The 16,665-nt window shown below is 40.2% G+C and overlaps 1 protein-coding gene across 4 annotated transcripts in view; it reads right to left on the bottom strand.

The window, feature by feature from the left end:
• Nucleotides 1-16,665, bottom strand: part of SLC30A6 (solute carrier family 30 member 6) — a 61,584-nt gene that overhangs the window by 29,586 nt on the left and 15,333 nt on the right. For 3 of the 4 annotated variants that reach the window (XM_032239240.1, XM_032239241.1, XM_032239242.1), the window contains 4 exons: nucleotides 10,837-10,902; nucleotides 3,269-3,349; nucleotides 2,575-2,610; nucleotides 1,541-1,635 (listed from right to left, as the gene is read on the bottom strand). In XM_032239240.1, the coding sequence (XP_032095131.1) occupies nucleotides 1,541-1,635; nucleotides 2,575-2,610; nucleotides 3,269-3,349; nucleotides 10,837-10,902 (278 nt within the window). Of the gene's footprint in view, nucleotides 1-1,540; nucleotides 1,636-2,574; nucleotides 2,611-3,268; nucleotides 3,350-10,836; nucleotides 10,903-16,665 lie in introns of those variants that run through there. The other variant, XM_032239243.1, reaches the window with a different exon arrangement.

Below are 16,665 nucleotides of genomic sequence, written 5' to 3'. Positions count from 1 at the left end.
ATTAAATCTCAAAAAAGAATTTAAAAAAAAAAAAAAAAAAAAAAAAAGGAAAAGTTGGAAATGTGTAAAAGAATATTTTAAAATATTCATAACAGAATAGTATGTAAGCATTCAAAAATCATTTGCATTCAAAGAGTATCTAATGAGAAGCAATACTCAAGACATAATGCTAATGAAAAAGCCACACATGGCCGGACACAGTGGCTCACACCTGTAATCCCAGCACTTTGGGAGGCCGAGGTGGGCAGATCATCTGAGGTCAGTAGTTCGAGACCAGCCTGGTCAACATGGGGAAATCACGTCTCTACTAAAAATACAAAAATTTGCCAGGTGTGGTGTCGCATGCCTGTAACCCCTTGAACCAAGGAGTCAGAGGTTGCAGTGAGCCAAGATCATGCCACTGCACTCCAGCTTGGGCAACAGAGTAAGATTCCATCCCATTCCTCCTGCCCCCAAAAAAGCCAGACATAAATTGTAATATATACAATTCTAAGTACATAAAATGGTATGTACATGTACATATAAAAAGTGAAAGGAATAATGTGAAAATGTTAACATATTATCTGTGGGTCATAAGATTATCAACAGTCTTATTTCCTTCTTGTATGTTCCTGATCTTTACAGAGAAATAGTGTTTCTAAATGTTTGTGCCATCTTAAAAATTTCTAGAGTGTTATAGTATTTTTATAAATTATGAAAAGTTTTTTCAAGAAATTCTGGTGATCATAAGTATCATTATTTAATTTTCTAATTCATGCAGTAATTCTTTAACTCATACAAATATCTTCATAACATTCATGAAGTTGTTTACACTGGAATGGGCATTTAAGAAAACTTTCTTCTCTTGACTATCCTATTGTGAGATCTAAAAAGACCCTCACCTATCTGTGCTTCTCTATACTTCAAAGTGTGGGTGTGTGCACATATCCCACTTCTGTTTTCACCTCACTTCTCCATCTATTAGTGGCTAACTCTTTTGTGGGTTAGTGGGATTTCAAAACACTGAAATTATAGAAAAATGACAATAATGTAGACTGCTAACATGAAAAACCAGTCTGATGTTGTAAACACTTCAAAAATAATATTTCAAAAAACATTAAGTTTTGGTACTTGCAAATATATATGCCCATCCACCATTGTCAAAGAGAAGTTCCTGGGAACTTATTTTATTAACAGAATACAATTATTTTCAATTAGCATATCAACTATTTTAAGTATACTGATACTTCTAAAATGCTTACAATAGACTTTTCTTAGACTACGCATTTAAAATCTCACGTTATTTGGCAAATGTAACTTTTCATCACACATGGTTTACTTTATAGGTCACTCCTGCCTGTCTTAAAATAATTTGTTATTCTAAAGCTTGAAGTAATGAGATTTTGTTTTATAATTTTCCACTTAAAACTTGAGAATATTCGGGCTAGTTCTCTCTTCTCTTCAGAATATACTTCCTCATTAATTTGAGTTAATGAAACAAAAGACTTGTTTTTATGAGAGATTAATGGATTTTTAAATTAATAGTAAATAAAAAACATACCTTCTGAGACATAAGCAAAAGGTTTATTCCGAATAGAAAGCATCGTGAACAGGTTGAAAGAAAGGGCCACAAAAGTACCAACTAGTAATCTTCCCCTAAAAAGAGCAACGATAACATTCACCTTTAATTTGTTCTTGGTATTATCACTATGTAATTTCAACACGTAGAGGGACTAAGAGATGTGAAGGTAAAGTGGTCTGCTTTAATGATTTGGTGTTTCCAGATACAGAATCTGAACTTGGTTTCTAGCCCCATCATCCATGTCCCATCTGCTGTTGCTCCATCTTACAAAGGATAAGAAAGGACTTTTAGCATTAACAATATCTGCCTATAGGTAAACACTGTTATAAATTTGTATATATGTTAAGGGTATTTGGTTTACAATATATTGGACAAGTCAGACTTTTTGGAATTAAACCAATAAGAATAGATAAGATCCATATAGTTGGCAACTATGTGGCTGAGAAATACAATTGTTTTTTCATATATATGATACATACAATTCTCTTTTCATATATATGTGAAAACCACATAGTTGCAATATATATGAAACATATGTACATTTCTTTTTTTTTGGAGACAAGGTCTCATTCTGTTATCCGGGTTGGTCTTGAACTCCTGGGCTCAAGCTATCCTCCTGCCTTAGCCTCTTAAATCACTGGGATTACAGGTGTGAGCCCCTGAGCCTGGTCCAATTCTCTTTTCTATATGTGCTATGAAAAGATTTTGAAGGTCAAATTTGAAATTACAGAAGAATAGGGGAGCTGGCTTAGTGTGTTTCCTAGATCTGGAAACAGTAAGAAGCCTGAAGCCAAGATAGAAAGGCCTTTGTGTATCGTATAAAAGTATTTAGGACTTGGGAACTGTTAAGGATAAAAAATTGGAGTCTTGGGATTTGGGAATTTTGTTTGTGGAATACCAGCAAAAATGTATGTTGCCACAGTCTGAACTCTGACGCTGGCCTACTGTTTAATAATGCATCAATTAATTACTAAGAATCAATAGTAAAATACGTATCAAAAATAAAATCTCACGTGTGTATCTCAGGCTGCTCCAAAAAGCGTTCTGCACTAAAAGAAAGAAAAATGTTTTAAAAAAGTCCTACAAATTATAAAGTTAAAAAGCCTTATCAAATATATCATTAACCCACCTTAAAGTTCACAAAATCTTTTAATATTATAACCAACTATTGACTATTAGCAGTGACGAGGCAAGGAGACTCGCAAAGAATTATCCTTTTTAGTTGTTTTTTTTTTTCCACAAATTATCTTTAATATGTAACGTGAATCTTATTTATTTATTTATTAAAAGACAGGGTTTCTCCATGTTGATCAGGTTGGTCTTGAACTCCTGATCTCAGGTGATCCACCTGCCTCGGCCTCCCAAAGTGCTGGAATTACAGGCATGAGCCACTGTGCCTGGCCATAATGTCAATCTTTCCCTGCCAAGTCTATTTCAATGAGTTTGTAATAAGCATCAAACATGCCTGACTGAATCTCTGTTTCATTCACAACCACTTCTGATTCAATTTAGTAGCATTAAGGAAGGAAGTAAAAAAAAGTGAAACAGGGGAAAAAGTCTGAAACATAACAAAACTATACTATCAAAACTCCAGCCCTGCTCATCTAAATTTGCATACCCTCAAAGCCAAATGTGTCTGAGAGGTTTGTTTCATGTTCCCAAAGGTGTCATAGGTGGGATTTAGAATAGTATCATATATGAATGTACCTTTCTTTTAATATAAAGAGAGCTCCCAACTGTGCCAAGACTGTGGAGGCAAATACAGCCAGGACTTCTAATCTTTCAAACCTGAAACCAGAACATTAATTAGATCATCACAATTCTTTCAATTCACAAACCAGTCTCTAGAACACATTTACATTCATCTATTTGCTCTCTTAATATACACATGTGCTGTCTACTATGAGCCAAACACTGTTAGAGCACGTTATAGTTTCTAGTAGAATAGTAAACAATGAAAATCACAAATTCCAAAGAGTACCTATTTGTACAATTCCCAGGACCCAGAAGAGAGAGCACCTTCAGCTCCTGCCAGAGGCTTTCTCTTCTCAGAAAAACTTTAAAATAATTGAAAAAGAAAAAAAAGACAATCCCCAACACCCACTTATATAGTTCTTATTTTTCTAGAAATAATCACAATTATAATAACATTTAATTGACTCACTGTGCATTAGACACCAGTCAAATTACTTAACATATTACCTCATCTAAACCTCCGAACCTCTTATTAGAATTACTTTATCTACTTTTTTCTTTTTTTTTTTCGAAGAGATGGGGTTCTCACTATGTTTCCTGGGCTGGACCCTGAACTCCCTGGCTCAAGTAATCGTTCCAGTTCAGCCTCCTGAATAGCTGGCACTATAGGCATGCGCCACCACACTTGGCTCACTTTTTTTTTTTTTTTCAGAGAAGAAATTTAGGACATAAAGAGGAAAGATAACTGTTTAGAGTCACACAGCTAGCAAGCGGAAGAGTAATGTTTTCAAACTCAAACACTCTCACTCTGGAGCTCATATTTTAACCACTCATTATACTGCCTCTCATTTCTACACAAAATTACAGCGAATTATGAGTATGTTTTATAACCCCTATCCCTAGACTATAAGCCAGAGGCCAGGAACTGCTGTCTTAGTTTTTCCTGCAACACATGGTCTAATGGCATTCAATATTTATGATAAGTATAAATGCTTAAAATTTCTCAAGAAAATAATCATGGAGGCACAGAAAAGATAAAAAATTAATTAAGGCTGTACATCACATTGTTATTTGTGAAGGAAAAATCCTGGCATCAACAATAGAACATTATATATTATTAGACAAAGAAATGTATTCACATGGAAAAAGGTAAGTGGAAAAAGGTAAGTGAAAAAAGCAGGTTATAAAGGAATATGAATTGTTTTTTTCAGCTACTAGAAAAAATGAAAAAGAACAGGAAAAAACAGTATGCAAAAGCATTGATGTTATTTGTGGAAGTTAATAAGCTGATATTAAAATGCATATGGGCCATGGCGTGGTGACTTACAGCTGTAATCCCAGCACTTTGGGAGGCTGACGTGGCCATGGATCATGAGGTCAGGAGATCGAGGCCATCCCTAACATGGTGAAACTCCGTCTCTACTAAAAATACAAAAAATTAGCTGGGCATGGTGGCATGTGCCTGTAGTCCCAGCTACTTGGGAGGCTGAGGCAGGACAATCATTTGAACTCGGGAGGCAGAGGTTGCAGTGAGCCGAGATCATGCCACTGCACTCCAGCCCAGGTGACAGAGTGAGACTCCGTCTCAATAAATAAATAAATAAATAAAGTAAAATAAAATGCATATGGAACTGCAAAATGTGAAGGAAAGCAAAGATAATCCTGAAGAAGAACAAAGCTGGAAATGTTATACTACCGGATATCAATAGGTATTTCAAAGCTGTAATAATTAACATAGTATAGTACTAATGCAAGTATAGACAAATAAACTAAACTATACAGGAAAGAGAATCTAGAAACAGACCTACACATATATAGTCATCTGATTTGTGAAAAAGAAAAAAATGGCACATAAAAGCAGTAAAGAAGAGCTGGGTGCAGTGGCTCACACATGCAATCCCAGCACTTTGTGAGGCTGAAGCGGGCAGATTCCTCGAGGCTAGGAGTGCAAGACCAGACTGGCCAACATGGCGAAACCCTGTCTCTACTAAAAATACAAAAAATTAGCTGGGCGTGGTGGTGTGTGCCTATAAACCCAGCTGCTTAGGAGGCTGAGGCATGAGAATTGCTTGAATCCAGGAGATGGAGGTTGCAGTGAGCCAAATTGCGCCACTGCACTCCACCCTGAGCGACAGAATGAGACTCTGTAAGCAGTAAAGAAGGGTAATTTTTTCCCCCATAAATGGTGTTATATCAATTGAATATCTATATGGAAACAAATGTTTTTACTCCACCACCATATGATTTGACATACACCTATACCTGCCTGTGAGCACAAAGAATCAGGTAGACCTGAACTCAAATCTTTACTGGAAAACTTTCAAATGAAGGAATCTGCATTCTACATCCAGCATCATCAGGACCATTTTTAAGACAAGCGTCAGAGGCCAAAGCCAGTTTACCTAGGATCTCCCCAGCACAGCTCAGAAAGCCAGGAAAGGAGCCTAGCTTCAGACCAGGGAACCTGATCTAAGTAGCAGCTGCCTGCCCTTCTCAACCCCACCCCAAGCAGGGGCTGTGCAGAGAGGAAGGAAGCCAGGACTGACAGTGCCATCCACATGATGGAGGCTACTTGCGTGCCTTCATGAACAGACCGAAAGCACAGGATCCTTCGTGTCCAGGCAGCTCCCCCTCCCCATGGGAATGAGCAAACCCTTTGCAGGATGTCCTGAGAGAACCTTTGCAGTGTGTTCCCAGCATTCTGGAGCCAGCCCAGCTTCTCCTGCATGGGCCCAGGACTCTCATCAGCTAGCTCTGGCTAACATGCATATCCCATAAAACCTCTCTGCTCTGCAATTTACCAAACCACAGACTCAGAATTCACCATCAGGGGAGAGAGGCTGAAGGAGATATGCTCCTCCAGTATAAAGGGTTTCCAGAACATAGGCAAAGGGGGCAGCATGTCCTGCCAGCTGACCACACCAGAGGCCTTACCCAGAACACTTGAGCTTCTGGTGTGTGGTATCCACTGTGCACCGGCCAGGAGAGGAAGAGGCCACAGCCTCCCACAACCTGCTCCTCCTGCCTCTGTCTGTCCCACCCCGCCCTTTCTATTGCTTTCTTTCCCCTTTCTGTTATTGAAGATGCTTATGTTATATATTAATATATATACAATTCCCCAAATGGGTAGAAACTTTTCCATCACCAGATATTTGTCCTCTTAGCCAACCCCAACCAGACTTAGGATACATGCAATGAAAAAAACCCACAGAGAAGGCAAAAGGCCAGTTAGACCGAGGTGCTGTTAACATCTGTGTTGCAAGCTACTTTACCCAATCTGGCTCTCCATTTCCTCATCTGTAAAACGAAGGAGTTGAGCCAGATGAGTCTTCGGGTCTCTGCCCATTCCACAGTTCCACAACATACAACACTTTCTCCTTTCAGTGTTTTCCAGAACCCTAGTTCAGAACTCTGTATGGCCCCATCTGTTCAGTGACATCACTTCCTGCCCCAAACATAATGTCATCAATTCTTACTCGGGAAGCGGAGATGGCCCGGGAAACACTTCGTCTTTCAAAACTGTCTGCAGTGGGTCCAGGTTCTAGTTTGTTACAGGTGTGTCCTGCATCTGCAACCTTGGGCACCACTGGTAGGAACTGAAATGTGATGCTTCTTCTGAAGTCCAGGGTTGGAAACGCGCCTGCTTGGGTCTCAGAGCAGAGAGTGCCATCTGTTGAATGCAGTGCCAAGCTCAACCGAAGACTAAAACTGAGAATCCTTAAAACTTAGCATAGTGCTAGGAGGGGTTCCTCCGATTCTCCACGTCCACTACGGTGGCATCTTGCAAGCAGTAGGCGACCATCTTCCCCCACAAAGCGAGTGGCGCCCCCGGCGGCGTCACCTTCACATCCCGGAGCCCGGCCCCTTCTCCAGCTGCCTGGGTCCCGGGGCCGCCCGCCACCCCCGCCAGGCGCGCTGACCGCTGCCTGGACTCCCGACACCCACAGGTCGGGTCCCGGGGGACTGGGGAGAGTCCCGGAGGGCGCACGGGCTCCGTGCGCCCAGGGCAGCTCCCTGCCGGCCTGCCGCGCGCCCCTTCCCTCCCACGCGGCCGCCGCGCTCTGCTCACCCGCTCGCTCTCTCCGCGGCACCCGAGTGTTTATTTCTTAACTGTTCCTTCCTTTCCTGTTCACTCTAAGCAAGTGAGCCAAAATGAGAGCTGTCATGTAACCTTACCTCCTGTCCACAGCAACTGATCTACAGAGGCTGATGTCTGTTCCAAGCTGGACCAAGCAACAGTTCTTTCTCATAATTTTCTAAACTAGGCAGTATTTATTTTCCAGAAATACTCTAGCTAGCTCTGTATTGCCTACTGTAAGTATTATTTTAACAGTCGTAATTTATTATTTCCTCTCTAGGATGAAGGTGAGAAGGTGTGAATTAAGGTCTTGCTAGGAGTTATCATTCCAGGTTGGTGGAGAAAAGTGATCTGAGAGACTGAACATGATATGAAGAGAAAAGTAGCCCTGGGATGTAAAAAAATGACAATGTCCTCAGTGGTCTAGTACCTGCGTCAGTTACTGTCTTCCCACAGTGGTTTGGTTACATAAATTGCAAAAGTCCTCCCATTTCCCCCCAAACTCACTTTTCTTTCCTTTTTTTTGAGATAGGGTCTGGCTCTGTTGTCCAGGCAGGAGTGTAGCGGCGGCATCTCAGCACACTGCAACCTCTGCCTCCCAGGTTCAAGCCATCTTCCCAGTTCAGTCTCCTCAGTAGCTGGGAATGCAAGCATGCACCGCCATGCCCAGCTAATTTTTGTATTTTTTGTAGAGAGGAGGTCTCGCTCTTTGCTTAGGATAGTCTCAAACCACTGAGCTCAAGTGATCACCCACCTGGGGGCCCCAAAGTGCTGGGATTACAGGCCAGGCGTGAGCCACTGCACACAACTCCCCAAACCAACTTTTTTTTTGGGGGGAGGGGGCAGAGTTCTGCTCCATCGCCTAGGCTGGAGTGCAATGGCATGATCTTGGCCCACTGCAACCTGTGCCTCCCGAGTTCAAATGATTCTCCTGCCTCAGCCCCCCAAGAAGCTGGGATTACAGGTGCTCATCCCCATGCCCAGCTAATTTCTTTTTTTTTTTGTATTTTTAGTAGAGATGGGATTTCGCCATGTTGGCCAGCCTGGTCTCGAACTCCTGACGTCAAGTGATTCACCTGCCTTGGCCTCCCAAAACACTGGAATTACAGGCATGAGCCACTGCACCAGGCCCCACACTAATTTGTTAGATTTCTGTCACCTGCAGTGACAGATTTCCTTATATGGATATATCTATCTATACCTTACAATTGATTATCATAGTGATAATGCAACTCTTATGAATTTCAGTGACACAGGCCAGGCCCAGCACTTTGAGGCCAGCAGCTGGAGACCAGCTTGGCTAACATGGCGAAACCCCATCTCTACTAAAAATATAAAAATTAGCTGAGTGTGGTGGTACACACCTGTAATCTCAGCTATTCCAGAGGCTGAAGCATGAGAATCACTTGAACTCGGTAGGCAGAGATTGCAGTGAGCCAAGGTCACATGACTGCACTTCAGACAGGGCAACACAGCAAAACTCTGCAAAGAAAAAAAAAAAAAAAAAAAAAGGCTGGGTGTGGTGGCTCACACCTGTAATCCCAGCATTTTGGGAGGCCGAGGTGGGCAGATCATTTGAGGTCACGAGTTCAAGACCAGCCTGGCCAACATGGTGAAACCCCATCTCTACTAAAAATATAAAAAGAAACTTGGCCAGGCGTGGTGGCACGTGCCTGTAATCCCAACTACTTGGGAGGTTGAGGCAGAAGAATCACTGGAGCCCAGGAGGTGGAGCCTGCAGTAAGCCCAGATCATGTCACTGCACTCCAGCCTGGTGATAAATAAATAAAATAAAAAATAATTTCTAAAAATTCATTTTGATGTATGATTTCATTTATGAAAAATCCTTATTTTGCATTAAAATTTTAGGTTTACTTATTTCCATTGTTTAAATAAATAAAACCTAATTTTGTTCAAAAGAATATAGTCCCAATGAATAGTACGGTGGAAAAGAAGAATAGGTTTCGTCCAAAAGTTTCTTTACTAAAGTAAACATCCTTGGTTGATATGTCTCTTCAGATAAAAAATAATAATAACAAAGTAAAATTCTTTCAAGTTGTTTCCTAGAATCTAAAAGGAAGTAATGTTTAAATACATTTTTCAACCTTTAATAAAAAAGAGTATTTCCTTTAAACTTTCACTAATTTTTTTTTTTGAGACAGGATTTTACTCTTGTCACCTGTTATGCAGTGATGCAATTAGAGCTTGCTGCAGCCTCGAACTCCTGGGCTTTAGCAACCCTCCTTCCTCAGTCTCCCAAGCAGCTGGGACCACAGGTGTCCACCGTCATGTCTAGCTAATTTTTAAAAATTTTTTGTAGCAACAGGTCTCACTATGTTGCCCAGGCTGGTCTCTAACTCAAGCAATCCTCCCACCTTGGCCTACCACAGTGCTAGGATTATAGACATGAGCCATGCCTGGCCTCAGTAATTTTTTAAATTATGGAAACGAATCTCAAATTATTTGTTAATCCATTGCTATCACAAATCCAAAGTTTTAGATAAAAATCCATCTTTATCAATGTCTAGTATTAAACTATGTCACATTTATTTAATATCTAGAAGATACACTAGCATGAAAATCCTTTGTACTTGCTCTAGCTAAAACAAATTCCCAAATAAATTCCGAAAATATTAAAGAACTTAATGTGAACCTTTTTAAAATATTTGTTTTATAAAATACAAAAAACCTAATGTGAACATTTTATTTTAATATGATTAATACTTTAAATATTTATGTTTCTTGGAAGATGCTTTTCTATTTTCTTTTCTTTTTTTATTTTTATTTTTATTTATTTATTTTTTTTGAGACAGAGTTTCGCTCTTGTTACCCAGGCTGGAGTGCAATGTCGCTATCTTGGCTCACCGCAACCTCCGCCTCCTGGGTTCAGGCAATTCTCCTGCCTCAGCCTCCTGAGTAGCTGGGATTACAGGCATGCACCACCATGCCCAGCTGATTTTTTGTATTTTTAGTAGAGATGGGGTTTCACCGTGTTGATCTCTTGACCTCGTGATCCACCTGCCTCGGCCTCCCAAAGTGCTGGGATTACAGGCGTGAGCCACCGCGCCCGGCCTTATTTTTTGAGATGGAGTCTTGCTCTGTCGCCCAGGCTGGAGTGCAGTGCATGATCTCAGTTTACTGCAACCTCCATCTCCTGGGTTCAAGTGATTCTCCTGCCTCAGACTCCCAAGTAGCTGGGATTACAGGTGCACACCACCACACCTGGCTATTTTTTGTATTTTTAGTAGAGATGGGATTTTGCCATGATGAGCAGGCTGGTCTCGAACTCCTAACTTCAGGTGATCTGTCTGCCTCGGCCTCCCAAAATGCTGGATTACAGGCATGAGCCACTGGGCCCAGTCTATCTATTTTCACTGTCTGATCATCATTTCACTAAGTGGGCAGCATTTACTTCCCCAAAAACTCTAGCTAGCTCTTTATTGTCTACTATAAATATTTTAGTAGTCATAAGTTAGCAGAAAATAAAATAATTTGAACTTACCCAAATGAATAGACAGGGCTGGGTGTCCTCATTGTTACCCAGTAACTTATTAAACATGTCATTAAACTAAATAAAAAGAAAAATAAATTTAGCATTAGAACTAGAAGAGAACATATGAAGAGAAATTAAGTTTTCAGAATTTCTAAGTGGTTGAAAGTTATCTGTGTCTGAACAGACTAAATTAATAATAAATTATTCTAATAATGTATTAAGATAAATAAACAATTCTACTAATTTACCACTAATGACAGTGAACATCTGAACATGTGATATACTTGGAAGATTTTAACATGTGAAGGAACAGAATGAAGTTATAATACATCAAGTCAGTTAAGTAGAACCTACTCATACTTCCACTACACAATGTTATCTACCCTAACTGGTTTCCGTAACTGAAAATGCTAAAAAATGACACATGATAAATTTTAACTTTGATATGCTTCATTTCATCTTTTTAAAAAGTTAAACTAAATATTAATAATACCTTGACAACCTTCTGAATGAGATAAAATTATGTTCATTTTCTAAGTCTAGTACAGATTCACTCTAAAACAAGTTACTAGAGTATGAAATTAGGTAACAACTATCTGTGTTAGACTCAATTAAATATGTTAGTCACCTGATTAATAAAATAAACCCCCTTTTTTTTTGAGACAGAGTCTTGCTCTATTGCCCAGGGTGGAGTGCAGTGGTACCATCTCAGCTCACTGCAACCTCTGCCTCCTAGGTTCAAGTGATTCTCGTGCCTCAGCCTCCTGAGTGGCTGGGATTACAGATGTGCACCACCACACCCAGCTAGTTTTTGTATTTTTTTTAGTAGAGATGGGGTTTTTCCCATGTTGGCCAGGCTGGTCTCGAACTCCTGGCCTTGAGTGATCCACCTGCCTTGGCCACCCAAAGTGCTGAGATTACAGGCGTGAGCCACTGTTCCTGGCCGAAAAGACATCCTTATAATATACTCCTATCTCATGGATCTTGAAGACATCAAAGTATTTTCTAATCCTTAAATAGAAATATGAAAGAATCCAGGAAACAGGGAGTCAACAGTCTGTCTCCCTAGCTCACAATTCCTCAATTCTCAGTTATTAACGATCCTTCATTTCTTTCTCCAAATATACACTAGGGAACTAGTATGTTCTTAACATGACTGCATGGTCATGTTCAGTGTCCTTGACCACAGCTGACTCATCCACAGATAGGTACCTGAATCTAGGTTGGCTTTTAATGGATGGATAATTTTTGAAATTGCATTAGATAAAGCCAGTCAAATGAGTTTCTGCAGTCAGAAATATACAATTAGGCTGGGGGTGGTGGTTCATGTCTGTAATCTTAGCACTTTGGGAGGTCATGGCAGGCAGATCACTTGAGAGCCCAGGAATTCAAGACCAGCCCTCAGCAACATGTCGAGACTCTGTCACCACAAAAATATACAAAAATTAGCCCGGTGTGGTGGTGAGTGACTATAGTCCCTGCTACCCCAGAGGATCAGGTAGGAGGATTGCCTGAGCCCAGGAGATTGCAGCTGCAGTGAGCCGTGACTGCTTCACTGTATTCTTAGCCTGGGTAACAGAATGATACCTTGTCTCAAAAAAAAAAGTCTCTGAAACTTTTACTATAGTTCACCACTTTTAAGAAGTACATATTTTCACCGGGCGTGGTGACTCACACCTATAATCCAAGCACTTTGGAAGCCAAGGTGGGCGGATCACCTGAAGTCAGGAGTTCAAGACCAGCCTGACCAACATGGTGAAACCCCATCTTAAAAAAAAAAAAAGAAGCACATATTTTCATATCTTAATAATCCTAAAATCAGGGTTAGTCTCACAACTTACAGTGCATCACAGCTGAATTAGTAGCATTTTTCTTGGGGATACATAAAATAAATATTTGTCTTATAACTTGTTATCTAATGTTTGATGCAATATGGTATACTGATCAAATACACTTCCCATTAGTACATAAATCTAAAAAACAGCATCCATTTATTAATAAATCATTCAATATGTTTTATTTTATTTATAGGTACAAATCATTTTAATTTCCATAGTTTAATACCACTACTTTGTTACTAATGTTCTCCATTAAAATATATTTCTACAGCTCTTTGTAAAACAGTAGCATTTTTAACACTTAATACTCTAAAATCAGATATCCACTTTATTCTGTTTGGATACTAGTGAAGCTCTAAATGACCCTAAATCACACCTTTCTTCTGAAACATTATATATCTAACTAATTTATATGGCAGATTATGAGCCTCTAAGGAAACAAATTTCTTCAAATTAAGTGAAAAGATTTTACTTATGAAACTTAAGACATTAGGGAAACAGTATTATTTTTAAAATTGTACTATTTTTATTACTATTAGTTTGCTATTATCAAATATAGTTGATAACATTAATAACTTTCCCAAAATTTTAAACGTATGTGTGGGCTGAGCACAGTGGCTCACGCCTGTAATCCCAGAACTTTGGGAGGTCGAGGCAGGTGGACCACCTGAGGTCAGGAGTTTGAGACCAGCCTGGCCAACATAGTGAAACCCCAACTTTACCAAAAATACAAAAATTAGCCAGGCGTGGTGGTGGGTGCCTGTAATCCCAGCTACTTAGGAGGCAAAGGCAAGAGAATCACTTGAGCCCCGGAGGTGGAGGCTGCATGCAGTGAGCTGAGATCGTGCCACTGCACTCCAGCTTAGACGACAAAGCAAGACCCTATCTCAAAAATAAATAAAATAAAATGTATGTATATATCTATCTATTTTTGAAACAGGGTCTCTCCTTTCCTTTTATTTTTATTTATTTATTTATTTACATTTGAGACAGGGTATCATTCTGTCACCAAGACCCAAGACTGGAGTACAGTGGTGCAATCATAGATCTCTGCAACCTTGACTTCTTGGGCTCAAGTGATCCTACTGCCCCACCCTCCTGAGTAGCTGGAATTACATGTTTGGTTAATTTTTAAAAATTTTTTGTAGAGAAGAGGTAGGTTTCATTGTATTGCCAAGGCTGGTCTTGAACTCCTGAGTTCAAGCGTTCTGTTCACCTTGGCCTCTCAAAGTGCTGGGATTACAGGCATGAGCCACTGTGCCTGGTCTGTAGCGTCTCTCTCTGTCACTAAGGCTGGAATACAGTGGCAAGATCATAGCTCACTGCAACCTCAAAATCCTCAGCCCAAATGTCCTCCTGCCTTAGTCTCCTAAAGCACTGGGATTATAGGCATGAGCCACTACTCTTGGTTATAACATATTTTAAACTGCTTTTATTTTTAAATTGGCATTTTATTTATATAATTAAAATATAAAATTTACAAAAAAAAGATATATAAAGATTCTAAACTTAAAAAAAAAATTCTAAACTTGTCTCCCTTCCAGTCTTCCTCCTCAAAGACACCTATTATTATCAGTTTGTCTATCTTTCCTATGTATATTTATGCAAATACAATCAAATGAGTATAGTGTATAGATGTGTATATATGTGTGTATTCCTATTCTTTCCTCCTTTTTAATACAAATTGTGGCATACTATATACACTGTTGAGTATCTTGCTTTTTCCCCTCATGAGGACCTCTAAACCATAAAATGCTTTGACTTTATGTTTAAGGCTACATAATATTTAATTACATAGACAACTGGGTTCCCTATACCCAGCAGGATCAGTTTCATCTGTTGCTAGAAATGTAAATTCTTGGGTCCTACCCTAGGTCTCCTGTATCAGAAACTCTGGAAATGAAACAATATGTATTTTAACAAGACCTTCCAAGTAATTCTGATGTATGGTCAAGTTTGAGAATTCTATGGCATATATATGCCATAAATATGGGGTATACATGCCCCATAATTTATTTCATCATTCACATACTGATTTCCAATCTTTTGTACTGAATAACCTCACACATAACTCATTTTTAACCACAAAAATATATCTATACTATAAGTTACTAGAAAAGGAACTGCTATTTTTAAGGTTATGGGTATTTACAAATTTAATCGATATTGCCAAACTGACCTCAAGGTGCTGCACCAATTTATATTCTCACCAGCAATGTATAAAAGTGCCTGTTTCCGTCTGGGCCTCACACCTCTAATACCAGCACTCTGGGAGGCCGAGGTGGGCAGATCATGAGGTCAAGAGATTGAGACCATCCTGGCCAACATGGTGAAACCCTGTCTCTACTAAAAACAGAAAAATTAGCCAGGCGTGGTGGTGCATGCCTGTGGTCCCAGTTACTCAGGAGGCTGAGACAGGAGAATCGCGTGAACCCAGGAGGCGGAGGTTGCAGTGGGCTGAGATCGCACCACTGCACTCCAGCCTGGCGACAGAGCAAGACTCCAGCTCAAAAAAAAAAAAAAAAGTGCCTATTTCCAGCTGGTAGAGGTAGTTCACGCTTGTAATTCCAACACTTTGGGAGGCCAAAGCAGGATCACTTGAGCCCAGAAATTTGAGACCCACCTGGGCAACACAGGAAGACCGCATTTTTACAAAATATCAAAAAATTAGGCAGGTGTGGTGGCACATGCCTGTGGTACCACCTACTCAGGAGGCTGAGATGGGAGGATCATTTGAGCTCAGGAGGTAAAGGCTGAGGCTGCAGTGAGCCAGGTCAAGCCACTGCACTCCAGCCTAAAAAAAATGCTTGCTTAGCCGAAACAATTTTGAAAAAGAACAAAGCTGGAATATTCATACTTTCCAATTTCAAAACTTACTACAGAGCTGCAGTAATCAAGACTGATGGTACTGGCATAAAGGACAGACATACAGATCAATGGGACAGACCAAGAATAAACGTTCACATTTATAGTGAACTGATGTTTTTGTTATTTTGTTTTTTGAGATGGAGTCTTGCTCTGTTGTCCAGGCTGGAGTGCAGTAGTGCAAATCTCAGCTCACTGCAACCTCTGCCTCCTGGGTTCAAGCGATTCTTCTGCCTCAGCCTCCTGGGTAGCTGGGACTACAAGTTATGTCACCATGCCCAGCTAACTTTTATATTTTAGTAGAGATGGGGTTTCGTCACATTAGTCAGGCTGGTCTCAAAATCTTGACCTCAGGTGATCCACCAGCCTTGGCCTCCCAAAGTTTGGGATTACAGGTGTGAGCCACCACACTTGGCTTGTGAACTGGTTTTTGACAAAGGTACCAGGACAATTCAATGGGGAAAGTCATCTTTCAACAAATGATGATGGGACAACTGGTTATCTACATGCAAAAGAATGAATCTGAACCCCTGATCTCACACCATATACAAAAATTAACACAAAATGGATCAAAAGGCACAGTGGCTCAAGCCCATAATCCCAGCACTTTGGGCCGCTGAGGCAGGATAATCACTTGAACCCAGGAGGCAGAGGTTGCTGTGAGCCAAGATCATGCCAATGCATTCCAGCCTGGGCAACAGAGCAAGACTCCATCTTAAGAAAAAAAAAAAAAATCAAAGACCTAATTATAAGAGGAAAAACTATAAAACTCTTAGAAGAAAACATACCTATTGGTCAGGCACAGTAGCTCACGCCTGTTATCCGAACACTTTGGGAGGCCAAGGCAGGTGGACCACTTGAGGTCAGGTGTTTGAGACCAGCCTGGCCGACATGGTGAAACCCTGTCTCTAATAAAAATACAAAAAATTAGCCAGTTTTACAGATGTATGCCTGTAATCCTAGCTACTTGGGAGGCTGAGGCAGGAGAATCACTTGGACCCAAGAGGCAGAGCTTACAGTGAGTTGAGATCATTCCATTGCACTCCAGCCTGGGTAACACAGCAAGACTTTGTCTCAAAAAAAAAAAAAAAAAGAAAATTTAACCATAAATTCCCATGACCTTAGGTTAGGTCAT

The sequence above is a fragment of the Sapajus apella genome, unplaced genomic scaffold (genome assembly GCF_009761245.1).
Source record: "Sapajus apella isolate SASKATOON/1434 unplaced genomic scaffold, GSC_monkey_1.0 scaffold44, whole genome shotgun sequence".
In the NCBI taxonomy this organism is placed as follows: Eukaryota; Metazoa; Chordata; class Mammalia; order Primates; family Cebidae; genus Sapajus; species Sapajus apella.
This window is presented reverse-complemented; position numbering and strand designations above follow the sequence as displayed.